The sequence below is a fragment of the Gadus chalcogrammus genome, chromosome 14 (assembly GCF_026213295.1).
Source record: "Gadus chalcogrammus isolate NIFS_2021 chromosome 14, NIFS_Gcha_1.0, whole genome shotgun sequence".
Taxonomy (NCBI): Eukaryota; Metazoa; Chordata; class Actinopteri; order Gadiformes; family Gadidae; genus Gadus; species Gadus chalcogrammus.
Genome location: NC_079425.1, coordinates 23246703 through 23273453, shown reverse-complemented (window position 1 = coordinate 23273453; position 26751 = coordinate 23246703). Strand labels below are relative to the sequence as shown.

The 26751-nt window shown below is 43.3% G+C and overlaps 4 protein-coding genes across 6 annotated transcripts; 1 reads left to right on the top strand and 3 right to left on the bottom strand.

The window, feature by feature from the left end:
* LOC130403047 (UDP-glucuronosyltransferase 2A2-like) lies at positions 1-5466 on the bottom strand. The gene is made up of 4 exons (XM_056607164.1): positions 5340-5466; positions 3820-3966; positions 3451-3538; positions 1-2686 (listed from the first exon to the last, which is right to left on the bottom strand). Exon 4 carries the CDS (start codon positions 2673-2675, stop codon positions 1107-1109), a length of 1569 nt encoding a protein of 522 aa, XP_056463139.1. The 5' UTR covers positions 2676-2686; positions 3451-3538; positions 3820-3966; positions 5340-5466; the 3' UTR covers positions 1-1106.
* A 1534-nt stretch (positions 5467-7000) lies between these two features.
* Positions 7001-9007, top strand: LOC130403048 (UDP-glucuronosyltransferase 2A2-like). The gene is made up of 2 exons (XM_056607165.1): positions 7001-7075; positions 7428-9007. The coding sequence occupies exon 2, from the start codon at positions 7439-7441 to the stop codon at positions 9005-9007; it is 1569 nt and encodes a 522-aa protein (XP_056463140.1). The 5' UTR covers positions 7001-7075; positions 7428-7438.
* Positions 9008-12423: 3416 nt separating this feature from the next.
* Positions 12424-17612, bottom strand: chrna5 (cholinergic receptor, nicotinic, alpha 5). The gene is made up of 7 exons (XM_056607190.1): positions 17570-17612; positions 16051-16202; positions 15776-15820; positions 14853-14962; positions 14371-14548; positions 13392-14072; positions 12424-12756 (listed from the first exon to the last, which is right to left on the bottom strand). Exons 1-7 carry the CDS (start codon positions 17604-17606, stop codon positions 12598-12600), a joined length of 1362 nt encoding a protein of 453 aa, XP_056463165.1. The 5' UTR covers positions 17607-17612; the 3' UTR covers positions 12424-12597.
* A 2284-nt stretch (positions 17613-19896) lies between these two features.
* On the bottom strand, positions 19897-25334 carry chrna3 (cholinergic receptor, nicotinic, alpha 3). Of its 3 annotated transcripts, none has more exons than XM_056607181.1 (6): positions 25237-25334; positions 23198-23242; positions 22042-22151; positions 21090-21902; positions 20678-21020; positions 19897-20561 (listed from the first exon to the last, which is right to left on the bottom strand). In XM_056607181.1, exons 1-6 carry the CDS (start codon positions 25255-25257, stop codon positions 20433-20435), a joined length of 1461 nt encoding a protein of 486 aa, XP_056463156.1. In that variant the 5' UTR covers positions 25258-25334; the 3' UTR covers positions 19897-20432. The 3 variants fall into 3 exon arrangements, with proteins under 3 accessions (XP_056463156.1, XP_056463155.1, XP_056463154.1); XM_056607180.1 differs by having other exon boundaries at positions 20678-21061; positions 21122-21902; XM_056607179.1 differs by having other exon boundaries at positions 20678-21902.
* Between the last annotated feature and the right edge of the window lie 1417 nt (positions 25335-26751).

The following is a 26751-nucleotide window of genomic DNA, read 5'->3' as shown; positions in this document are numbered from 1 at the left end:
GTCAGAATTCAGCAAATGTATTTTTAGTCATGAATATGTTGGCCAGATGATTATGATGATGTTACTAGTATAACATTTTGGCACAGCTCTATCATACCTTTGTTTCCATAACAGTATGGTATATGATTGATTACAAAAGAGTACATGACAACAAATCATAATCACTTTCATCATGAAATGTGAACAACTGTTTCAAGAACAGTAAAAGATGACCTGAGGTGTCATACTAAGGGTTAATTGTTGTGATCCAAACCTAGACCCTCTACACGGTGTTTGGAGCAACAGCCTCTCATTTAAAGGATCTATCGAAAGGTGCCCCGGTGGCTCACGGTGTACGGTGCATATCATTGAGGCTCAGTCCTGATCGAAGATACCCCGGTTTTTGTTGCATGTCCTCCCCTCTGTCTCCATAACTTCCTGTCCATCTCACTCTTTCATAAAGCATTCAAATGCAATAATTAAGGGCTAGATTTCCCTAGCCCTTAATTAGATCTACATGCATTCGAGCACAGACCACCTTATTGTGCATATTAGGTCTGGACATTGGAGGTGTTAGGGTTGTGGGTGCAGGCAGGCAGGTAGGACCCAGATGCAGACGGTTTAGGGAAAACTGTACTTTATTTCCGCCAAAAGGCTAAGGCAAGGAGCAAGGAGCAAGGGAACACAGGTAACCACAGAGAACACGCAGGACCAACAAACCACAATGACAGCACGAGGAACAAAGGAAAGACAAGGGCTTAAGTAACAAACGCAATGAGGAACAGCTGAGACACATAAGGGGAGGGAGCAGTAATCAACACAGGAGGGAAACACAGGGAAACACACCAAAACACGACACACCATGACAGGAAGGAATCTATAATGTAGCATGGTTACATGTTTTATAATTCATTCAACATGCCCTCTTACCTTAATACTTTTAGATATGCCAATAAAATTTTAATATGTAAGCCACATCAAGGTGATAACCTTGACCTAAAATGATTAACTTTATCTGCATGATTAGCGCCTTTATGGGTTTACACACGATTTACTATATATCTTACACAAATGTTCAGAATGAAAATAGATTTAATACTTATATGCAAATATATATAAAGATATATTTAGTCCCGTTTGCGTTTTATTCTGCGACAGACACAGGAGCACAGGTTCTTGACTAACACAACAAAGGTCAGGATCATAATCAGCAGCAGTCCTAATAAGAGAAGGATCACATCTACAGAGTAGTAGGAGTACCAAGGCATGTTGTAGGACTCTGACCTCAGGTGACCAGCACCCTTGTTTCGTATAACATACTCTATCCAGAAGATGGCGTAGTCTAAAGGCTTCATTGGCAGGTCCCTACTGAGTCTAGAGAGTTGCTCCATGTTGGTCCTGTATGAGGGTTCACGGAGGAGTTCCTCGATACCTTGTCGGAAGCTCTCCCTGTCAATATGGAATATATTTAGGATTTTGCTGCCTCCTCTGAATTTAATTTTGAAGAGATTGTCGTGTTGGTCAAAGATCAGTGGGAGTCCGAGGATGGGCACTCCGTGGTAGATGGCCTCTTGTACTCCGTTTGTTCCTCCGTGCGCCACAAACAGTTTGGTTTTTTCGTGTCCTAAAAGGTCATTCTGTGGCATCCAATCGACAAGCAATGTGTTGTTGCCTAAGGATGCTGGCCGTTCACCTTTATGTCTCCAGATGACTTTCTGAGGTAGTTTTGCAAAAGCGGCGGCGATTTCTTCTGATATTTCTTGGGGAAGGCTTGTGATGAGCGTCCCCAGAGACATGACGATGACTCCGTGCTCTCCTGAACTCTGGACAAAGTCCTCCAGGTGTGGAGGCAGAGGCTGAGCAGGTTTACATTGAAATCCTCCCATGTACTTAATGTTAGGCATGGTGGGCCGAGGGAACTCAAACACAAAATCTATTCTCATGAGCCACAGATCAGCTCTTTGAAACAGGCTCATAAAGGAATCTTGGCTGAAGTATTTTTGCATCAGCCCCTCATAGTGTGGAACGACATACTGGGATAAATGAAATTTTGTGAAGCAGTAAACACATACATTCAAAACTCTTTCGCTGAAGCTCATCTTATCGGATAGCTCTAGCCCTGGCACTGGAACGTAAGAAAGAGGAGAAGGCGCGATCGAAAAATGGCCTTCGCCGTGAGTCGTCCATCTCACATTGAAAACTAAAGGCAGATCTAAGTGGCGGGCAAGCATGACACCAGCTAGTATGACGGGATCTGTCAGAACCATGTCGAATTTGGCATCCTTTAGAGACTGCATCAACTGCTTGTCCTCAAACATATGCTCAACCAATTGGGCGCCCTTTATGTGCATCACAGAGGCTGCCTCCATTTGCTCCATCTCCAGTTTGAAACGTGCCCAGGGAGACCTTCCGTTCCTCTGGATCTCCAGAAGCTTCGCAATTAACTCAGTGATGAAGCCCTCATCAAAGCCACTCTCCGATTTGACGGTAATAGCAGTATAGAAGGGGGAGTGTTCCTTGATGTACCAGCTGTCTGTTGTTCGCACCACTGAGATAGTGTGGCCCCTTGAATGAAGCTCTTCAACAATGATTTTCATGTTCACCCAGTGACTCCCCTCGACTGGGACAACCAGCACATTTCCTGTCCTCACGATGGCTGGACAGAAGAGAAGGAGGGATATCCAAACAGAGAGCATTTTCGTTGAACCTGTTGTCGGGGGGGGGGGGGGATTAACAATTCAAATTATTTTCCTTGATACTATGCCTACATATACAGAAAATAACACATGCCCAAAATAAATGTAAGTAGAAATGTGAAAAACACAAATAATGGGTAAATTCGTAACATACATACACCACATAACATGTTATAATCATCGGTTAACTTTTTATTTTTCATTTAATTAAATGTCAAACATAAATGTCATTCATGATACTTGAAAGGCTAGACGCTAGACATGACATCCTGTTGTTGATAATGCCTTTGTCTTGGTTTACGTCTTTTATTTGAAATCTTTCATTCAGTTGAGCGTAGGGCTGAACGATCTATCGTTTTCGACCGAAAATCGCGATCTCAAGCATTACGATTTTGGGATCGTCAAAGCTGCGGGTTTTTTTTTTTTTATTATTATTTATTTTACAAAAGTGCAATTATTTTGATGCTGATGAGCCATTGAAGCAAGTTTGCTTAAGAAAGAGGGCTCCCTTTTTATTTGACTTTTTTGGTTGTTGTTTCTTAGGTACTTGAATAAACAGTGTTGCATTTGAAATCTGTTGCCAGCAGTTTTCATTATTGCATTACCTTAATGGAATTCATTGGTTATATTAATTTATACTGAAACTTGATTTAAAGAAAATAAATCGTGGTTGAAATCGAAACCGCAATCTCTACCAGAAAAATCGCAATTTCAATTTTTTCTTAAAATCGTTCAGCCCTAGTTGAGCGTAAGGTAACGTAGAGCGCACTCTTACCTTAGCAGAACCACTGCAGTCTCCTCCGATGTGGGCCTTGATGTGGTGCGCAACAAGACAGACCTCTCCAACCTGACCTGAACTTTAACTTAAATTGCACACTGTTAAACATTTGCCTGATACGTGTATTAGGATTGTGTAACATTAATGTACCAATGTACAACAAGCATCAGTGAGCAAGCCTATGTGGCGGAGGCTAAAAGATCATGAGACAAATAAATGCAATAAACAGACAAATTGAAGCCACAAAATAATTTATTATTTAATATTTTGCTTGATGAGGCCATGGTAAATTTAACTTCTGGGTTGGACTGAAAAACCCAGGTGCTCTCCAAGCACTTAACAGTGTTTATCTAACGTGAAGCTCACCTTTGCTCCCCTAGTATGCTGGCCCCAATGTCCGTCGATAAAGCAGTCTGTCTGTCAAGCTTGCTAAACATATAAATGTCCATGGAGACTCAGACTGAACAGGTTGCATGGTCGTTGAGATTACTTGACATTTATTATTTGATGAAACTGAAACACAGAAATACAAAAGTGCCTCAAGTAAGTTATTTTTATAAAAAAATCTTTAGAAGGGTTACACAATAGGTTATTATTACATTAAACACAAAATTCCATGTTAAACTCATGTTACAGAGCTACAGTTTGCTCAAACTACTTCTTGGCACATGCCAAGGGCCTCCTTGCCACTAGGGGGCTGAGACAGAGGAGTAGATAACATCAACTGCCTACATTATATAACATTGGCACTTTTCCATTGGAACTTGTGGTAAAACAAGGCGGGTATGATTTCCATTTCCATTTGGAGAAGGAGCACAGCTGTAGTGGGGTCAAACTGTCAGCACTGCTTGCTGTTTGGAGCGAGAAGTTGTCGCTACAATTTTAGGAATGCAAGTCCTTCAAAAAAGCACAATAGCTGTGTGTTCATATGGCTGACACGCATCGCCATGCATGCAGACATGGTTTGTTATAAGATGGAAGGAAAGATTATAATCAGGGCTACACTAACCACTCTAAATAAATTAAATATTAACAGAAAGGTATATACTTAATTGTACCTATTTATTCTAATTAAATGTATGACCACAATAATCATGTGGCAGTTAAACCAAAAATGCATGAACAAATTCCCAATCTGCAAATGCATGACAATCAAAAGGTTTGTTATTAGTAAGGGTCAATCCATGACTAGGTGTGGGGGTCATCCAAACATAATGTCCCACACCCAGGAGTAGATTATATCGCATATACCACTTGTTAGGTTATACGGGGATAGGTTTATGACTGCTTCATTTAGGGGCGAATCCGTCCCAAAATAAGACTTTAAACTCGCACTATTTTTTTGTGTTCCTGGAAGCACAAATGCCATCAGAAATATGCCTCAAACCTGATTAGTTAACCAGTAGGATAATGAAATGCAGATGTTACGTTATAAATAGTAAATATATTCCCGAAGCTTTCTCATCGTGACTTTAGTCCGGTCCGAGAGAAAGACTACTTACGTTACGGATTAGTTGAATTTAGTTTGGGGATTAGTTCCCCAAACTGCATAAATAAATAGCCTAGGCCTACTGCACGCATGAAGCTTGGTGAGCCCCGATCTTTAGATAACGTTATTCACTAATTTAGTTCCATCAATCCTATTGCCCATGCGTGTGAGCAGGATCACCGCGTCCTTGGATATTCTGGATGTGAGCATGCCCAGAGTAACATTAACATTTACATACTTTGAGGGTGATTTCAGTTTACAGAAGGCTGGCAAGATGCTGAGTTGGGCTTGAAGTTAAACTTTTATGAGTTATCAGGCTCTAGCCCTGGTGTTATGGAGGAATAATGCCCAAACCCCTCGACTAGAACTATCGCTAACGTAACATAGAGTAACTTACGGACAAGGACTCCGGTGGGTTTTCAGAGTTTGCGTTGTGCAGCACAACGATTAATGTTTTCTTCTGTTAGGTCACGGGGAATAACGAAACCCAACCCCGATTTAAACGTGCGTTACCAATGCTTGCCAGTAGGTGTTTAACTGAAAAATATAGTATAGGTGCATTACCACAGTGTGCCAATAGGTGGTGGTGTTTATCAGAATAATGTAATATCTTTAAAGGTGCATTACCACTGTGTGCCAAAAGGATGTGCTGTTTAACTGAATATTTTTTAATGAACAGCCTTGGTTATACAATCATTTAATAGATAAATCTGGACATATGCTATCTTTTGAGTTAATGGTTCTTTCTTTAGAAAAATATTTATGCAATTTAAAAGATAATTTGTTTCTTCCGACAAAGAATATATGTGAAAAGATTCTGAACAAGGTAAAAATGTTGACTGCGAGGTGTTTCTCCTGAGCTTGTTTGTCAAACAAACAAGCTCAATCACCAGGTTGGAGGGGGCTCAGTACACAGCCCTGAGGGGCTCCTGTTGGGACTTCTGGCGTTGACCCGTTAGGAAATCTAGGATCCAGCGGCACAGGCTGGGGTTGATTCGTCGGTCCCTAAGGTCGAGCCTAGAGGGGACTATGGTGTTGAATGGTGAAATGTATTCAACGAACAGCTTCCTCTTCTCCCAGGGGTCAGGGCGGTGCGGAGGGTTGTGGTTACGGCGTCGGCCGTGGATCTTTTTTGCCAAATTAGTAGGCAAATTGGTAAGGGTCTATAGTGAGCCGTGACAAGCTTCTCAAGGCTTTTCTCACTGTGGGAGTGAGGGTAACAGGGATTGGCCCTTACACCAAACCTTTTGATTGTCTCACTACTTTTAACTGCCACACGATTATTGTGGTCATACATTTAGTTTGAATAAATATATACAATTAGGTAAATACCTTTGTGTTAAAATGTAATTTATTTATAATGGAAAGGGCAGCCTTGATGATAATCTTTCCTCTTATCTTATAATGGAACAAACAAATAATAACTAATCAAGCTGCATGGTGTGCATGGTGTGCAAGTGCATGCATAGTGATGCGTGTCAGCCACAAGAACACACAGTTAGTGTTTTTTAGAGGACTTATATTCCTAAAATTTGAGAGACAACTTCTTACCCTTCTAAAGATTTTTTATAAAAAAAAAACGTACTTGAGGAATTTTTGTATTTCTTTGTTTCAGTTTCACAGAATAATAATTGTCAAGTAATCACAACGACCACGCAACCTGGTCAGTGTGAGTCTCCATAGTCATTTATATGTTTAGCAAGCTGGACAGACAGACTGCTTTATCGACGGACATTGGGGCCAGCATACTAGGGGGAGCAAAGGTGAGCTTCACGTTAGATAAACACTGTTGTAGTGCTTGGAGAGCACCTGGGTTTTTCAGTCCAACCCAGAAGTTAAATTTACCATGGCCTCATCAAGCAAAATATTAAATAATAAATTATTTTGTCGCTTCAATTTGTCTGTTTATTGCATTTATTAGTCTCATGATCTTTTAGCCTTCTCCACATAGGCTTGGTCACTGATGCTTGGTGTACATTGGTACATTCATGTTACACAATCCTATAATACTCTTATCAGGTAAATGTTTTACAGTGTTCAATTTATGTTAAAGTTCAGGTCAGGTTGAAGCGGTGTCTTGAAGCGCACCACATCAAGGCCCACATCGGAGGAGACTGCAGTGGTTCTGCTAAGGTAAGAGTGCGCTCTACGTTACCTTACGCTCAACTGAATGAAAGATTTCAAATAACTGATGTAAACCAAGACATAGGCCAGCGCATTATAAATGACAAAATGTGATGTCTAGTGTCTAGCCTTTCAAGTAGCAGAAATTACATTTAAGGTTGACGTTTAGTTAAATGATTAAAAAAAAGTTAACCGATGATTATAACATGTTATGTGGTGTATGTATGTTACCAATTTACTCTTTGTTTGTGTTTTTCATATTTCTACGTACATTTATTTTGCCAATATGTTATTTTCTGTGTCTATAGGCATAGTATCAAGGAAAATAATTTGAATTGTTAATTCCCCCCCTCGGCAAAAGGTTCAACGAAAATGCTCTCTGTTTGGATATCCCTCCTTCTCTTCTGTCCAGCCATTGTGTGGACAGGAAATGTGCTGGTTGTCCCAGTCGATGGGAGTCACTGGGTGAACATGAAAATCATTGTTGAAGAGCTTAATTCAAGGGGCCACACTATCTCAGTGGTGCGAACAACAGACAGCTGGTACATCAAGGAACACTCCCCCTTCTATACTGCTATTACCGTCAAATCGGAGAGTGGCTTTGATGAGGGCTTCATCACTGAGTTAATTGCGAAGCTTCTGGAGATCCAGAGGAACGGAAGGTCTCCCTGGGCACGTTTCAAACTGGAGATGGAGGATATGGAGGCAGCCTCTGTGATGCACTTAAAGGGCGCCCAATTGGTTGAGCGTATGTTTGAGGACAAGCAGTTGATGCAGTCTCTAAAGGATGCAAAATTCAACATGGTTCTGACAGACCCAATGATACTAACTGGTGTCATGCTTGCCCGCCACTTAGATCTGCCTTTAGCTTTTAACGTGAGATGGACGACTCACGGCGAAGGCCATTTTTCGATCGCCCCGTCTCCTCTTTCTTACGTTCCAGTGCCAGGGCTAGAGCTATCCGATGAGATGAGCTTCAGCGAAAGAGTTTTGAATACATGTTTTTACTGCTTCCAACAATTTCATTTTGCCCGATATATCGTTCCACACTATGAGGGGCTGATGCAAAAATACTTCAGCCAAGATTCCTTTATGAGCCTGTTTCAAAGAGCTGATCTGTGGCTCATGAGAATAGATTTTGTGTTTGAGTTCCCTCGGCCCACCATGCCTAATATTAAGTACATGGGAGGGTTTCAATGTAAACCTGCTCAGCCTCTGCCTCCACACCTGGAGGACTTTGTCCAGAGTTCAGGAGAGCACGGAGTCATCATCATGTCTCTGGGGACGTTTGTCACAAGCCTGCCCCAGGAAATATCAGAGGAGATCGCCGCCGCTTTTGCAAAACTACCTCAGAAAGTCATCTGGAGACATAAAGGTGAACGGCCAGCATCCTTAGGCAACAACACATTACTTGTCGATTGGATGCCACAGAATGACCTTTTAGGACACGAAAAAACCAAACTGTTTGTGGCGCACGGAGGAACAAACGGAGTACAAGAGGCCATCTACCACGGAGTGCCCATCCTCGGACTCCCACTGATCTTTGACCAACACGACAATCTCTTCAAAATTAAATTCAGAGGAGGCAGCAAAATCCTAAATATATTCACTATTGACAGGGAGAGCTTCCGACAAGGTATCGAGGAACTCCTCCATGAGCCCTCATACAGGACGACCATGGAGCGACTCTCTAGACTCAGTAGGGACCTGCCAATGAAGCCTTTAGACTACGCCATCTTCTGGATAGAGTATGTTATACGAAACAAGGGTGCTGGTCACCTGAGGTCAGAGTCCTACAACATGCCTTGGTACTCCTACTACTCTGTAGATGTGATCCTTCTTTTATTAGGACTGCTGCTGATTATGATCCTGACCTTTGTTGTGTTAGTCAAGACACTGTGCTCCTGTGTCTGTCGCAGAATAAAACGCAAACGGGACTAATAATATCTTTATATATATTTGCATATAAGTATTAAATCTATTTTCATTCTGAACATTTGTGTATGTTTCATTTTTTAAATTGATTTAAATTGTTTAAATCTTGTGTAAACCCATAAAGGTGCTAATCATGCAGATAAAGTTAATTGTTTTAGGACACGGTTATCACCTTGATGTGGCTTACATATTAACATTTCTTTGGGCATATCTAAAAGTATTAAGGTAAGAGTTGTTGAATTAAAAACCTGTAACCATGCTGCATGAGGGATCCTCTCCAGGTTCCTAATATGCACAATAAGGTGGTTTGTGGTCTATTGCATGGAGATCTAAATAAGGGCTAGGGGAAATCACTCAAACAGCCCCCGCTAGTGATGCATAGATCTTTCTTTTATTCATATTTGCATTTGAATGCTTTATGAAACAGTGAGATAGACAGTAAGTTATGGGAGACAGAGAGGAGGACATGCAACAAAGGACCACGGACAAGAATCAAACCCGGGTCGATGTGATCAGGACTGAGCCTTCATGGCACGCGCTCTACCCTGTGAGCCACCGGGGCGCCCCTGGGTAGATCTGGGTAGGGGGGGTGGCGGCAGTAGCTCAGGGGGTAGAGCGGGTTGACTGGTAACCCGAAGGTTGCTGAGTGCCGAGGTGTCCGTGAGACAGGCACCCAACCCTAACCGCCCCCGACAAGATGGCTGTCGCCTCGTGATGGTGAATGTGAGGCAATATTGTAAAGCGCTTTGAGTGGCCAATGGTTAGAAAAGCACAATATAAATGCAGTCCATTTACATTTACATTTAGTGCTCCGACCACTCTGTGTCTATGCTGTGTCTACTCAGGTCTGGGTCTATGTTTGGAGCACAACTCTTAGCAGAAACCAGGCAATTCCAGCTATTCTTCAAACAGTTGATCATATTTCATGATGAAAGTGATTATGAATTGTTCTCATGTACTGTTATGTAATCAATCATATATTATGCTGTTATGGAAACAAAGGTATGATAGAGCTGGGCAAAAATTGTATATTAGTAACATCTGAATGCCATTATCATCGGGCCATCATATTCATGAATAAATACACTTTCTGAATTCTGGCTTAAATTAAATATCACAGTTGAATCAGGTATACCGTTGTCTTTAAATTTATAAATATATATATAGATACATGTACTGTACAAATTCACTGATCAATACATTGAATAAATAATTTATTTTATCTAATACTAGATAAAACTTTACATATGCTATCTGTTGAGTAAATGGTTCTTTCTTCAGAAAAAAAATATAGATATGTGTAACGGGGGGGTTAGGCAGAACCCAAGTGCACAGACTGACAATGGTGACAGGGCAGTTCAGAGGTTTATTGATTGCACCGATGATCAGGATCGGGCAGGCAGAGTAAACGGGGACAGGCAAGAGTTCGGGGACTGGCAGGCGATCAGGTAGACTGGGGGTACCGTAACCGGCGGGTAATCGGACAGGTGGGGACTCGATCACTGGCGGGCGATCAAGCAGGCAAGGGCTCGTCGGCGGTCTGGTAGTCGGGCAGGCGAGGGGTCGATATCAGGAGGGCAGACAGGCAGGCGAGGAGCCGGAAACCGGGGAGCAGACCGGCCGGCAAGGACTCAACAACAGGCGGGTGGTCAGACAGGCGAGGGTTCGGTAACAGGCAGGATCAGCGTTGTAGAAACAGTTCTGGAGTTGCGGGAAAGCTCTGTGAGTAACGAGAGACGATCTGGCAGAGACTGAGTGGAGAGAGGATTGATATAGAGGGAGCACAGGTGAAGGTGGTTGAGCTAATGAGGTGAGATCAGCGTGGCAGGCAGGTGAACGGGAAAATCAGGAGCGGACAATGACAGATATGCAATTTAAAAGAGCATTCATTTCTTCCGACACAGAATATAAGTGAAAAGATATGCAAAAAAAGTTGGCTGCAAGGTGTTTCTCGTGATTTTGTTTGTCAAACAAACAAACTCAATCACCAAGTTGGAGGGGGCTCAGTACACAGCCCTGAGGGGCTCCTGTTGGGCTCCTGGCGTTGACCCGTTAGGAAATCTAGGATCCAGCGGCACAGGCTGGGGGTTGATTCGTCGGTCCCTAAGGTCGAGCCTAGAGGGGACTATGGTGTTGAATGGTGAAATGTATTCAACGAACAGCTTCCTCTTCTCCCAGGGGTCAGGGCGGTGAGGAGGGTTGTGGTTACGGTGTCGGCCGTGGATCTTTTTTGCCAAATTAGTAGGCAAATTGGTAAGGGTCTATAGTGAGCCGTGACAAGCTTCTCATGGCTTTTACTCACTGTGGGAGTGAGGGTAACAGGGATTGGCTCTTACACCAAACCTTTTGATTGGCAAATTGGTAAGGGTCTATAGTAAGCAGTAACCAGATTATTGCTTTGGGGGGCTGATGCACTTGAAAGACATGCCCCGTTGACGGACAGCTCACTGGTTGCGACAGCGCTGGTGGGGACTCTCTTAAGGAGGTCAGTGTGGACGACCATTTAGGACATGTATGTATGTATTTACATGTAATGAGGCAAATAGTAGTTTTTTGCATTCATTTTAATACCAAAGGTGGATCTACTGATGCTATAATGAATAAAGATCCCCAAGGCCTGTGTTAAAATGAGTTTGCGACTTCATGTAATTTGTTGTGTTGCAGGCTGTTTAGGGAAAATGTGTGCAATTCATTCTTTCAAGTATATTATAGCAATTATGATTTAAATAATAGGATCACGCCTACTGCAGTATTGACACGGACAATATTGTACATGCATGATGTAGGAAATTAATGGAGTGCGGTGCCGGTGCCCCATCCCACGGCCTCTGTTCCTGACTCTGAGTGGACAGCATGGATGTTCCGCAGTGAAATGAGACCACCTGGGTTCCCTTCAAAGATTACACATGGCTGATTATTACCAAGACTGAACATGGATCGTATTACCAATATGGTAATACTGAATACCAATATTACTAATATTGAATATTGATTGATATATGTGTAAAGTCCTTCTGCATCTTAATCTCAGAAAGTCACAAGGCCAGGGTGATCTCCAGGACAATTTAACAAAGTATGATGTTTACTATGATGTCCTAATCTGGTAGTGGATGAGGTATCAACCCCCCCCCCCCCCATCTAAACCAAAAATCGATATCGACCAATCGTTTAATACATTTCTACCAAGTAGCCTAAAGTGCGCAGGTTGTAGGCCCATCACTCATAGGCCACCACTTGGCCATCTCAAACGACCGCCTAAACATTTTCAAAATGTCTACTAAATGTCCAGTTCTTAGTTCTATTGTAGCTGGATGTGTATACAAACATGTTACTGCAGTTGTGTCAATGTCAAGAAAATTGCAAAGGTAAAAAAGTTATGAATTTATTAAGTTATGACATGGGTTGTATGTCAGAGAGCGTTCATCAACCAATTTGAAAGTGTTGACATCTTTTACCATTTTGTTTATCCATGTATTAAGCTTTTGAGGGTTTTGAACATCAGCATCATTTTATTATGTCTGGGATCACAGGAAAGCACATACATGTGTCTTATGATGGACACCTTTGAGTTTTGGGGGGTTTGTGGTAGTTGTCCTTTAACTGTGTGCGTGACTGAAGTCAGGAACGATGATGCTGGCCCACTTGTAAATGACGGGGATGAAAAGCAGGGCAGAGCCAAGGATTGAAACCAGGAGGAAGGCCCACAGAAACACCCGGTCCAAAACCTGGGCTACAAACTTCCAGTCTTGCACCACCTGTACAAACAGAAAGTTATCTCACACAATTTTCTCATCCAGCACAAAACAACTAGTAGTTAATAGTAGTTAAGAATATGTGTGTGTAATCAATCATGCATAACAGGCCTATCTAACCGAGTATTTGGTTGATGTGCAAAAACAGCTGGATCATGATGTTTCTTATAGGATTTATTGAGTTTGTGTTACTCAATACATTTAAGGTAATGTGTACTTATCCATACAGAAATACATGAGGTTTTGTTGTGCACAAAATGTGTGAAACAGATGTGAAGATATGTGCTTGAGGTCAAATGATCTTACATGTTGCCATACCTATTTAGTTTACAATCGTATTACTGGTTTTAACAGTTAATCCCAGTTGACTATGGATGTTAGGCAGATACCTAAGCAATCTTGGCCCAAATCTTGGCAAAAAAGGCTCAATCAGAGCCTTGTTTACATTCCATAATCACTATCTGCCCAAGTCCTCAGGCATTTTTGGACGCTAAATACAGGAATACAGACAATTATGCTATGAGGCTCACGATAGGGATTAATTGTATTTGATTGCGCTCATTGTGTTATTAGATGGGCAAGTGACAGCTGCTGTGCCCTACAGCATACCTCGACCTAGACCAATCGGTAACACTCACCTCTCGAACCTCGTTCTCCTTCACGACATGCGTGGCGATGTAGCGAATAGAGTCCAAAGCGGCCTGCAGGCTGCGCCGAGAGTTCAGTGGCTGTGTGGCCTCGGCTAGCCGCCCGTTGGGGTGCATGGCTTGCCCAGGAGCTCCGTCCGGGGCGTAGCGGTCCACGTGGCTGCGCATGCACAGCAGCTTGGGTAGGCGGTGCAGGAAGATCCTCCTCACCCACGGCGCCATGTCGTGGTGAGTGGAGGAGGAGCGGTGGTGGATGTTGATGGCGAACACGGTGATGACGATGGACAGCGTGACGAAGATCATGGTGAAGACCAGGTACTCCCCGATGAGCGGGATGACCTTGGAAGAGGACGGGATGATCTCCTCGATGACCAGGAGGAACACGGTGAGGGACACCAGCACGGAGGTGCACAGCGAGATCTTCTCGCCGCCGTTGGAGGGCAGGTAGAAGACCAGGATGGTGAGGAAGGACAGACCGATGCAGGGGATGATGAGGAAGAGGGTGTAGAAGAGGGGCAGCCGGCGGATGATGAAGGAGTAGGTGATGGTCGGGTAGGAGGCGCCACCGTCCCGTCTCAGGCCGCGGCCGCCTGTGGCCTTCATGATCTCCCATTCGCCGTTGTCAAAATAGTCCCGCTTGTCCACATTGACGTCCTCCAAAAGGATGTCCACCTTTAATATATAAAGATAGAGAAAATTACATTGTTTACTGGGAATTCATACCCTGCTACCTATTTCATTATGTCTTAACAAAAAGTAGTAGTCCTTAATCACCATTACAGTCTAAAAGGTCTTAACAGGCCAAATATTTATGACACCCCCCGACCCAAGGGCAAGAAAAAGCTACGTTTATAATTATCTTTGTTTGTCAATAGCAAACATAGATGTAAGGATCACATCATTTCGAATCGCTGACACAGATGTTCTACGTCTTTGTGAATCATCCTGTCTGTGTGCAGTAGACTGTTACCTGTGAGCCATCATAAGTCCAAGAACCAAACTTCATGGAGCAGTTCTGGAGGTCGAAGGGGAAAAAGGTGACATCAATGTTGCATGCTGACTTGTAACTTGCTGGTGGGGTCCATGAAATGGTGCCATCGTACCTGACAATGACTTTGGTGACTGTCCCTTCAAAACGCCCATCTGCACTGTTGGGGATCAAAGGGAGTTATCATATGTTTCATCCCGCGTCCCTAATATTCCTTAGATTTAATTGCTTTGTTACTTTGTTGCTTCACATAATGCACACCAAAACATCAGAACGAGAAGCTTCGAATTGATTGTAAATATATTTTCAAATGCATAACATTTTTATTTCACTTAACATTATACCAGTGCTGAAAGTGTTGATTCAAATCAATCCCAGCCATACCTAATTTTAGCCACCCAGAAATTTAACATATGTCACATAATGTTGCTTGGCAACCGCAAGAACAGAGGCGTCAGACGTACTTATCATACAGCACAATGTCCGGGATCCAGACCATATCCGAAGGAACACGGATACTGGCGATGCCCAGATAGTCAGGAGGGTTCCACCGTAGTTTGATGTCAGCCCACTCCTGCACAGGGATGCACAGAGAGATCCTATTAAGAATCCCCTCGATATGGGACCTGAAGGTTCACTGTCTCATAAGATAGGTGTTTGATGTTCAATGTTTTCTGACCAGGACAATAGAAAAGCAAAGAAAGGATGCTCTTTAAGACGCAACGCGCAGGTTACGAGGCCTCTGATAAGATATTGTCTGGTCCCCTCAAATGAAAAACAGCAGGTGACATAGCCTGACGACTATAGAAAACTAATTTCTTGTACAAATATTTGTACCGTAATGTTTTGTTTATTCATGACACACTCATTGACTCCAATTTTCTGTAAACTTTGAAAAAGTTTGGCCTCTGATATTTGTCTCCTTATTTCCATTACATAACCATTGCTTGTAACTGAGGCTGCTGCAGAGTCTGGGTCTGCAGGGACCAATTTCGGAGCTGTAAAGTGAACCCTCAGAAGCATAAATAAACTTGATAGGACCATGGGGGAGGCAGCAGGTTGTGGTGGGCAGGGGGAGATGGGTGGTTCATTCAAGCAAGGGGTTTATATGTCACCAAAATGCCACCAGAACACGACGAAAACGATCAAGAAATCCCCGGGGGGGGAACGTAAAACTGGGTCTCCTATCAGACAATTACTTAGAAAGATGTCTAAGCGGCACATGTTTTCATGTTTACATGTGTTTACACCGCGTTTACATGTTTTACAGCATGTGTACATATGTTTTACACCATGTGTGCATATGTTTTACATCATGTTTACATATGTTTTACACCGTGTGTAAATGTTTCACACCGTATCTGCATGTTTTAAATCATTTACTCACCTGCTTCATCCACACATTGGTTGTCATGAGCTGGTTTTTCTCATCCTGGGAAATATAAATAAGTGAAATAATTTATTGGATTGATATGTAGTTCTGATGAAAATGTGTGCAGTGATTATCCAGAAAGGCACGTATGCCAGTACTTAAAATCTTTTGATTTACGATTCATGGCATTTGAAATTTATGATTTATAGATTGATTTACAACTTAAATGTTGTTTTTCACAATTTTATACTAATTCAACATCATAGTGATTCAATTTGTATTCAACTTACTACGTCGACTAGCTGGGAGATGGCTAGCCCGAATTTCACTGTTACTGTCCCATTGAGGAATTCCACTGGCCTAACCCATTTCTGGTAGTTTTTGAAGAGGTAGTTTAACAATCTGTCCTCTGCCTTTGCATAGGAGGAAAGTGTTGAGGTCCCTAGGAGAAGGTATGAGGAAAAATAGAAAAACAAATGAAAACTAGATAGATAAATCTTTATTATTAATTAAAAAACAAACTAAAAAATGTTATTATTATCAATATTGTAACGCATCTGATGAATACAGTTAATAATTACATCAGTTGAGTGCAAAGCACACCGGGGTCGCACATTATCTGAACTGTAATTAATTTCAAAGTCGGGTGTTCGAGGCCGAGCGAAAAAGGTCCTGGTTTCCTTCCGGCCATTCTCACTCTATCTGATCATCGTACGAGATGTCCAACTGCACATTGAAACAGTTGGAATGACCCCTTAAGCCCTGCCAAAGCCACGTCGATTCATGACCTAAGTCATGTTCCGAAGTCCCTCGCAGATCAACCACATCGATTGGCTCTGTTCTTTTGCTTAATTCCTTCCCCAGATGTTCAAGGGCTAATTTTATTGGATGGGTGTGAGGTTGTCAATCCCCCATTTAGGAGGGCAGAGGGAATGACTGCTAATGTCGCTGTGTCACTCCTCCATCTATGGATCGATAAAAGGCCACGTAGCAATCATTTACTGTGATTATCAGATGCGCCGTGGTTCCCGTTATTGACTCAAATGAATTTGATTCCAACAAGACGGCCGTGTGACAGCATCTCTTAGGACATTCAAAGACAAGCTGTTACAGAATCATTCTCATTAACAGTAGGGTCAGGTCCCGCGGGTAGCCTCCCTACCACAAGCTTGAGGCTGCTTTGAGACTACTAATTCATATTCAGATTTCAGATACTGTTAGCATGTAGCATCCCTGTGAGAAACATTGAAACAATAGTTCACTTTCATTCCAAAATGATAGGACTGGGGTACATCTAAAAATGCATCTCCATTAAACTAACATCTACTATTAATCAGTAAATCAGAACACAAACACATTCCTCAGTGTTGTTAAAAGAAGAACACATGAGTTTGTCGGTACAAGATAAGTGAGTATCTTATTATTTTGAAAGCATACAGTCCTGTTATGGTTGTAATACCTGTGGTTTGGATGGTTCTGTAAAGATCTTTTGTGTCTTCTAATGACACTGCTAGCCTAATTAAAAGAGTAGAGTTTCCTTCTTCAACCCAAACACCCCTTAATGCTCAGCAACAGGAATTATGCACCTTGTGTTACATAAACCCATTACCGGTCTTTGCCACCACAAAGAAACAAAAACAGACACAGATATTCGCAGACTGACTTAGTGTCTGTGCAATCAACGTGGTCAACACCACCTGGATAACAACACATGCAATCAGTGGCTGTCACACAACGTGTCAGCCCCCTTAAGGCACATGGGGATGTTGGCCCTAGGGTGGGTGGGGGACTGGGGGGGCGGTAACTTACGCAGCGAGTGGCACAGGTGGCACCAGCTCAACGCCATCACCAGCAGCAGGGCGAGGGAGGGGGGTGCCCCTTCTGCTCTCAGCATGGTATCAGAGGTACGTTGGGCTCCTACAGCTGGTCTCGGGCAGCACAGGGCAGGAGCCTAAAGCACAGCCACAGCCGTCCTCTGGGTGGACAGCGATGCATAGGATAAGGCTGGTGGGAGCACGGGGCTGTGAGGGAGTTCAAGTACATACAGAACATGTCATGATTGTGACTACTGGTGAGCGCTGGCTATCCTAGGCAGCCTAGCAACGTGTTGGGTTTTAGATTTGAGGGACCATGAATTTGCTGCCTCGGCGCAAGAGCTTTCCAGGATGTCTTTCTCGGAATACGGACGGATAAAGTGGTACAATGGGAGACTCAGCTATAAACAAAAACACATTTAAATGGATATTCATGCACCCGCACACAACATACGTTTAAACGTAGAGGGATGCACCTATGTCCCTTTCCCATCACCTTGCTAATCCTGCAAGCAGCAAAGCAATAATATGCAGTCAGCAGCACATGCATGAATTCCTACATAAACCATAGGAGCATATATTCACCTGCTCTGTGTCTCTGCCATCGATGCTCAATCCTTCAGGATTGAGAGGGGGGCTGGGGGTCTTAATGACAGCAGCGTAGCGAAGATCTACTGCTCATCCGTCGCACGCATTTCTTCTCCCTTCTTTGCCGTTCAGCGTTGCTGCTTCAGTTCCCGCTGCCTCTGAAAATATGCAGCAGCCGATTTATTGTAGACCTTCCTCCTTCAGACCCCTTCTCCCCCTCCTCTTCCTCCACCTCCTCCTTCGGAAAGCCAGCCCCACCCCCCTCTCTCTCCTCTGAGCGCTTTCCCTGAACAGTCAGGTCATTAATCCTGGCCAGGGATTGTCCCTTTTATGCAGCTGGCTGACACCTCGAGTCGTAGCCTTGAGGGATACCATCGGCTTGACTTCCATACCGTCTCTAATACAATCGCTCCATGTCTCGGACACTGAGACAGCACTCATCTGTACCAGTGCATGTTTGAAAAGTCTTGCAGAAATGATGCACTATATATATCAGTAAGTAAAAACATGTACTTGGTTTATCATTTTTTAAAGCTTAATTTATATAACATTAACCTTGAGAGAGCTACATCCTTGTTAGAGCCCCGTCTGGCTTCTAAAATTCACCCTCAGCCATTTTGTCCATTATCATATCGGATGCCTCCCGTAGATCCCCTGAACGAGCACTGGGTGAGTTTTAATTAAATTCATTAACCAGGGGACTTCTAATCAGATCAGGAACTGGTATCCACCCGTGCTTCCCTGCCAGCATTCAATTACGCTGCAGTCGGTCACACTGTAATAACAGTGCCTGCCATCTGTACATTTTCAAAGTAGTAGGTTTCAAATCTGATTGTTTGGATGCTAATTATGTTTGGTTTCAGAATAGCCACAATCCACCTGGGATTGTGTTTGATTGCTTTTTGTTCGTTAAAACTGGAGTATTGATTCAGTTTTGCATTTTGTGTTTGTTCTTTTTGCGCTGCATGTCATAGATTTGATACATGGTTTATTCAATCAAGAACTTTTTCTCACAAAAGAGCAAACCTTTTTGCCCTTGCTTTTTTAAAGTGTGCAAGTCCTTGCTTCAGCCAGGGTTTGTAAAAGCAAGAACCCCCCCCCCCCCTCCATTCCCAGAGGAAGATGTACAGAGCAAGGTTTAATGGGTCCTCCGTGATAAGATCTCTGTATTGATTTTGAAGCAACAAGCCGCAGCTCCAAGGGTGCAGAGGATATAAAACCGTGTAACACACACAAACATACACACACCAACACTTAATTGCCTCCCCATAACAGCAGCCTCCTCTCTAGTATTCTCTATCAACGAGAGCGATACTTTAGCCTCTTCTCTAGCACTCTCTATCAACGAGGGAGCGCGATACTTTAGCCTCTTCTCTAGCACTCTCTATCAACGAGAGAGAGCGATACTTTAGCCTCTTCTCTAGCACTCTCTATCAACGAGAGAGAGCGATACTTTAGCCTCTTCTCTAGCACTCTCTATCAACGAGAGAGCGATACTTCAGCCTCTTCTCTCTAGCATGCTATATCAACGAGAGAGAGCGATACTTAAGTCCCTCACACTGCTGGATTGAGAGGAGACTCGTGCTAAAATAATTTTCACTGTCATGTAAGCATAAGATGCTCTTTATCAGAATGAATGTTATGTAAAAGAGTAACCAAATTAGCTCTTTAATAAAACATCAGATGTACAAAGAGTTATTTTATAACAATATACAGATAATAAAATGGCTAGGCTGTTTAGAATCTTTTTTGTTTATTCAAATTATTATTTAATCTTACCACCATAGTTTGAGTAAAATATTTGGTAAGTTCTTTTAGCCAAGGAGTTATGTACTATATATACATAGATGAATGCAGCATTCATTAAGCCAGCAGGAAACTTTGCATATGCAGCCTTTTAGAAAGGGCAATGTCAGATAACATCCACAAGATGTCACCCTTGATTATGGTTAACAAGACCTTGTATCTCAGATGGTAGGTAGTCGACTGTGTTTATATGCCTACATCTTTAAAGTCTGTAAAATCATATTCATGTTAAAAAGCGGCAGATGCAATTGAATAATTGTTTCAGCAATTGAACACAGTTATTTATGGGCATTCTGTTATTGAGCAATGAATACATTATATGCTTTATACTGGTGATACATTGTTTGGGGTAAGAAATTACTATATCACAGTGTTTGCCATTGTTTCCTCAGTCTGAATACTCAAATAAAGGCATTTGAAATGTTATGATATTTTTCAGACCAAAAGTCTCAACTCTGTCTCGGTCAAATGTCGTCTCCAAGTAGCAGCGGCTCCAGGAAAAGTCCAGCTGTTCCCAGGATGCAGACCAGAACAAAAACCCACAGGAAGATCCTGTCAATCACCATGGCGACATACTTCCAGTCATCTTGAACCTGAAAAAGGTTCCGTCACATTTATAATACACACCACTTTGTAAACTATGACATGTCATATAGGGAAGGACTTCTCCCCCTGTCCCACAGGAACGGTCTAATAAGGATGCACTCACCTCCTGGGCTTCATTCTGAAGCCTCATATTCTCCGCTATATACTGAACACTCTCGATGGCCTCCCTCACCTCCGGGGACATCGGGGACAAGAACACCAGGCCTCCTTCCACTGAGCTCGAACTGGAGCAGGGACTACTCAGGCCCATCCCGGCAGCGCTACCTCCACTGAGGGCCCCGAGACTGCCCAGCCCTCCGCTTCCTCCCCTGCAGTCCGCAGGGAGGTTGGAGCCCCTTTGGTGCCAGCATTTTCCCTCGTAGCGCGGGGCCTTGGCTGGCTCTCTGGTCAAGCTGTTGACTCTGGAGAGCTCTGTGTTAATGAAGAGCGGCTGGCTGCGGGCCAGGCTGGACAACACGCTGGTGGCCTTCGACCGGGGCTTACGCTGCTGCTGCTGCTGCTGCTGCTGCTGCTGCTGCTGCGGATGCTGCGGATGCAGTCGCAGAGCGGAGCACGAGCGCACCGCACACAGTCTGGGCGGCAGCGGAGGAGCAGAACTGACCACCACCTCGTTCTCGGGCTCTCTCTCCGGCCGGGTCATGAACATGACCCTGGGCAGCATGCCGAGAAACACCCTGCGCACCCAGCCGGGCATAGTGTGGGTCTTTGGGGTGCGGTAGTGGACGTTCAGCACGAAGACGGTGATGACGATAGAGAGGGTGACGAAGATCATGGTGAAGAGGAGGTACTCGCCGATCAAGGGGATCACCAGCGAGGTGGACGGGATGATCTCGGTGATGACGAGCAGGAACACGGTCAAGGAGAGCAGGACGGATATGCACAGCGTGATCTTCTCCCCGCAGTCGGAGGGCAGGTAGAAGACCAGGACGGTGAGGAAGGAGATGAGCAGGCAGGGGATGATCATGTTGACGGTGTAGAAGAGGGGCAGTCGACGGATGTACAGCGAGTAGGTGATGTCCGGGTAGATCTCCTCACAGCAGTTGTACTTGATGTCGTGTTTGTAGCCCGGGGCGTCGATGATGGTCCACTCACCGCTTTCCCAGAAGTCTTTGAGGTTAATGGTGGAGCCGATCAGCACCAAGTCGATCTTGGCCTTGTCGTAGGTCCACGAGCCGAACTTCATGGTGCAATTCTGGTAGTCAAATGGGAAGTACGTGACGTCTATTTTGCAGGAGCTCTTGAAAATAGCCGGAGGGATCCAGGTGACGTCCCCGTTGTAACGGAGCAAGGCCTTGGTTTTCTCATCCACCTGAAAGTCTCCAACTGCACTATAATATGAAAATAAAGAGGCAGGGAACAGCAGAATGGAAGTGATGAAGGGAAAATAGAGACTTGAAATTGAGAGATAATAGAGAAAATGATTCCTCTGTCTCAGAAACATCGATCAAAATGTCAAAGTGAACTCACTTGTTGTACAACACAATGTCTGGTTTCCATATTTTGCTGGATGGCACTCTAATGAACTCTACTCCACCAAAGCTTTTTGGATCCCATCTTAGTTTGTAGTCATTCCAGATCTGAAAGAAAGGAACTCAGACTTGGTTAAAACTCATGGAGCCATTTATCTACCTTTATAATCTAACATGTCTTATTAAAATGTCAGTATTGTTCCCATTAATTATATGCATCAAACAATAGGTTACGAAATTACGAACATTTTCTTGAGGATCAATTAAGACGATTTAGAGAATTTATGAATAGACATACAGTATGCATCAAATGAAAATGCACATTTGCGCACAATGAGTTTATAAAACACACAAACAATCACTCTGGATGACGAGCTCTGGGGCCAATGTATTCCTAACCATCCTTTCAAAGTTTATCTATCAACTCTCACCAAAGTTCATGCCACACAGAGAGCTGTAAAGCTTCTATTTAATTAGAAAACACCAAGTGTCTGGTGTGTCTTTTAGTGCAGTCTCCGACAGGCTCAGTCCCCCTGGAGATACAATCATCTGTCTTGTTTAATAGACCCGCCGTACCCTTACCACAAAGATGCCACAAATCAGTTCTCCTTTGTCTAACTTAATTAGCATTTCAGAATGTGAATTGGTTTAACACTGATACAGTTAATGAATTTGCAACAGGCTGAATTGCCGTAGAATATAATTAGCTGTTGAATACTTAGCTTTACTGTAGAGCTTAGAATTATACGGCCGCACTGAATTCAATTACAACTTATAGTATAGGTTTGTATAGGCTTTACAAGCTGTTTTGGAGGCAACATAAATTTGTGTAAATGGATACAATAATAAACAAGACACGTATTAAGTAAATATAATTAAGCAGGTTAGTGGTTGTAATGTTGAATTTAAATGGGCAGAGCAATCCATCAGCAACCACAAGTCGCAATATTCAAAACCATCTAATTCACATTAACTTGAAACAGGCAATTGCAAGTGACATCAATCTATACAAACCCAATGAAGCCGATGATTAATTGAAGCTATCTGATTGACACCCAACAGTCATGTATGGCAGGGACAGGGATTGTGTCCATGGCTCATGACCTTGCTCAAGGGCTCAATGTGCTCGGGTGATGGATGGGTAATAAACTCACGTGTCTCAGCCAAAGATTGGTCTTCATGATTTGGTTCAGTTCGTCCTGTAAACAGAGAAAGTATTTCCTCAGGGAAAGAATCACTTGGCAAACACAAGAAAGGCCAAATGTGACTTTAAACAAACTTTACAGCTATCGAATGTGATCCTGTTATCTGTCTATCGTTCCTCATTTCAAGAGGTGGATATGGTCACAGGAGAACCAGAGGTTTGGTGGGGGGAGTGGGCGTCTCTTTCACAATGCCACGTCGATCAGTAGAAGCTATCAGCAGGTTAGCTTAGAGGTAAGCTAAGTGGTAAGGTAAGAGCTAAATTAAGAGGTGCACTAAGGACGCAAGATATGCTAAGAGCTTAAGTAAGAGATAAGCAAAGAGGTAAGATAAGAGGGAAACTAAGATGAAAGCTAAGAGGTGGGTAAGAGGTAAGAGGTAAAATAATCTGGTAACAGTAAAAGGTAACGTAAGATGTCAGGTAGAGGTAAGGTTATGGATCAGGTAAGAGGTAAGCTAAGCATATAGGCTGAAGGAGGGGAGGCAGTGGGGAGCGATGGCAGATATCCGGTCTGTGTTCGGACTGTGTCTGCACATACATCAACCCCATGAACCAGGCTCTTGAATTAACCATGTGGCCCCGGGCCCCTGGCTGATATGTCTGGTGTGTGTTACTTTGTGTTTGTGTGTGTGTGTGTGTGTGTGTGTGTGTGTGTGTGTTTGGGTGTGTGTGTGTGTGCATTTGTGTATCTGTGTGTGTCTGTCAATTTGGTGACTAGAATACAGGGCAACAAATATGTCAAGGTGGGCAGAACTGCACACTGCTCAGTGAACAGCCTGATTTAGCTTTGAGCCGTTCACTCAGTTGGCAGTCAAACACCGATAACCTGTTGCACCAGCGACCCTTCCCGACTGCGAGATGATGTATTGTCCAGGCAATGAGCTGTCTATGTTTTAAATTAGATCATACAGCCCTGGCTTATTGGACACAGGCTGGCCCAATGGAAGGCCGCTTCGGGGCCTAATACGTTAAGGAGGAAACACAATCATCCATCAGCCCGGCACAGCTGAATCCTCTTGCTGGGAGAATATCTAAAAGAGATTGTATCAAAGACACAGATTGTATATCTGTGTCTTCTACTCCTGGACAGACCTGCCCTTGTCTTGGAGACGCTGCCCAGAAATGCATTGAGATAAATGATACTGTGGTTCTGGGTTAGGGTTAGGGATTATCTTTGTTAGGTTGGTTGAGGACAGTATAGGAGAGAAAAGTGCACTGCCGTTGGTGCTATGAAGATGTTCATTTATTTAACATTTCTTTTTGGGTCAAATTATTGTTCCCATGACACGATGCTCCCAATAATCAATATTCTATAATCAACAACCCAGGTGTGAGATTCTGCAGATTCACGTCATCGATAATAATAATAATAAAAATAGATCGTTTTTTTACTGTGCTTTTCTTGATACTCAAAGACGCTTATCTGCCATTTGTTCACTTGTTTTGCACTTATTTTCTGAATGAGTGTGCTTGTTTACGTGTAATTGTGGTCGTGTGCTCTCTCCAACCGCCTGACACCTCACTGTGCTGCCTCTGCAGCCTCTCTCGGCTCAGGCTGTACCATGCTGTTACATCCCATCGGTTCTCATCTGCAGTTATTTAGCGATCGGGGGGAGGCTGTTGAAATGGCAGGGAGATGAGTTTGGCCTGCACTGCTGTGCAGCTTGGTCTCTTGTCTTGCTCTTTGGCACTGAGGCTAAGCCCTGCTGTCATACTCCCAATCCACTCCCACCACTTGCTTTCATATAACACTATAAAGTACGGCACAAGAGTATTTTGAGGGCTCATGCAGGCACTCCCGATGTCAACGATCAACTGGTACTACTATGATGTCTTTCCAGTACGATCAGAGTTTATGGGAAAGATCATTCAAAAGTGTGCCTTAACTACCAATACATCCTCATACACAGAGGACAGAATAGACACTAACCACTAACATACACATCGGACTTAATAACCTCTACGACATTGTAGAAGCCGTTGTCTCACCACTTTGACCAGTTGAGACATGGACACCTCGAACTGCACGACCACCGGGTCGGAGACGTTCTCGACGGGGCGGATGAACTGGTTGTACTTTTCGAACACTTTCCTGAAGAGCCGGTGTTCAGCCTCCGAGCAACCTCCACCTGAGAGAGAGCAGAAGACTCTGTGTCGCTACGTTGAGGTTTTACATGGTGAAGAGAATCAGGGTTGCTGCTGGCACTGATGCTTATGTTTTAGGGGCTGCAGATGCAGTGAGATGCACTCATTGATTAACTGGGGGATCATTGATTTTGTTGTCATTAGTGTTAATATGGTAGTTGTCACATCATTGAATGGCCAGTAAAGCTAGATAAGTTATTGTAGGCGTGTACACAACCGATAAACATTTATCCACCTTTGTCTTATTTCAAGATTAACAGTTATTTAATTCCATATTTAATCCAAAACAGTACTGAAAAATTTTCACCCAGAATAGCGCATGAAATTGGTTTAATGATGAACAATAACAAAACAATAACGTAAGAAAAATTGGTAGAACTTCAAAAATAGAACGTTATAAAATATCAAGCTTTATATTGAACAATGAATAAGCGGTCCTGTTGTGTCAAATATTTCCCCTTTCCTGCACAGATTATAATACAAGTTAGCCTACATTAAAATTAAGATGTTTAAAAAAATAATCGTTCTTTGTAAATATACAATTCTTACCTTAAATTAAAAAGCTGTCGAATCGCAACAAGTACTGGACTCCACTTACCAGACGGCAACAAGAGCACCAAGATGTTGGCCAGGAGAATTGAAATCTTATGTTTCATGTTTATTAGCAACTAATCCCCGAATGATGAGCGACCGGGACCAGGAGCAGATGAATGAGAGAGACCCACTGAGACCCGGAGTAGACAGGAGCGAGCGACCGCGACCCGGAGCGGACGGAAGCGATCGGGGATGTAAAGGGCGCGAGCGTCCACAGCACACTGTGGGCGGAGGAGAGAGAGTCAAGTGACCCGTGTGCGTCCACTGGACCACTGAGCCATTTGACTGTCGACTCTGGACCACTGGACAGCTGACGTCATTTACTTTGTTGTTTATTCTCGCAGGCGTCTGACGTGTTCCTTTGAGATTGGAATTTTCAAAAAATATTGAGGTAATGGAATTTGCGACTGTAGCCAAGAAAGAATGCTAAATCATTGACTGGGTAGTATCTCTCTGTCTCTCTTTAAAGGGGGGTCACTTTTCGTTAGTTTACTGTTTATAAAGCGTTTTACTGTTAGTGACCCAATAACCAATAACCGTGTTCTGATATAATATGATCGGGTTTTATTCAATTGTAAAACCATAAGGTATATTGTTCCACTTAAGCACGAGGTAAAGTAATTTGAAACAAAAATAATGGCGAGGTGCTGCTTGTAGGCCTACAGTAAATGATTTATATGAACTGGAAATACATCGAAAGTGACATGTGTGCGTGTGTGTGCGCGTGTGTGATGGGGGGGGGCACTCTAATTGAGTGCTATTTGT

Coding starts and splice junctions, on each gene's coding strand:
- LOC130403047 (XM_056607164.1), bottom strand. CDS start 2,675: ATGCTCTCTGTTTGGATATCCCTCCTTCTCTTCTGTCCAGCCATCGTG.
- LOC130403048 (XM_056607165.1), top strand. CDS start 7,439: ATGCTCTCTGTTTGGATATCCCTCCTTCTCTTCTGTCCAGCCATTGTG.
- chrna5 (XM_056607190.1), bottom strand. CDS start 17,606: ATGGCGTTGAGCTGGTGCCACCTGTGCCACTCGCTGC. Junction 15,821..16,050: donor TCTCCCAGCTAGTCGACGTA/GTAAGTTGAATA, acceptor TATATTTCCCAG/GATGAGAAAAACCAGCTCAT. Junction 12,757..13,391: donor AGGAGAACGAGGTTCGAGAG/GTGAGTGTTACC, acceptor CTGTTTGTACAG/GTGGTGCAAGACTGGAAGTT.
- chrna3 (XM_056607179.1), bottom strand. CDS start 25,257: ATGTCTCAACTGGTCAAAGTG. Junction 23,243..25,236: donor TGTCTCAACTGGTCAAAGTG/GTGAGACAACGG, acceptor CTCTGTTTACAG/GACGAACTGAACCAAATCAT. Junction 21,903..22,041: donor GACATTGTGTTGTACAACAA/GTGAGTTCACTT, acceptor TTCATATTATAG/TGCAGTTGGAGACTTTCAGG.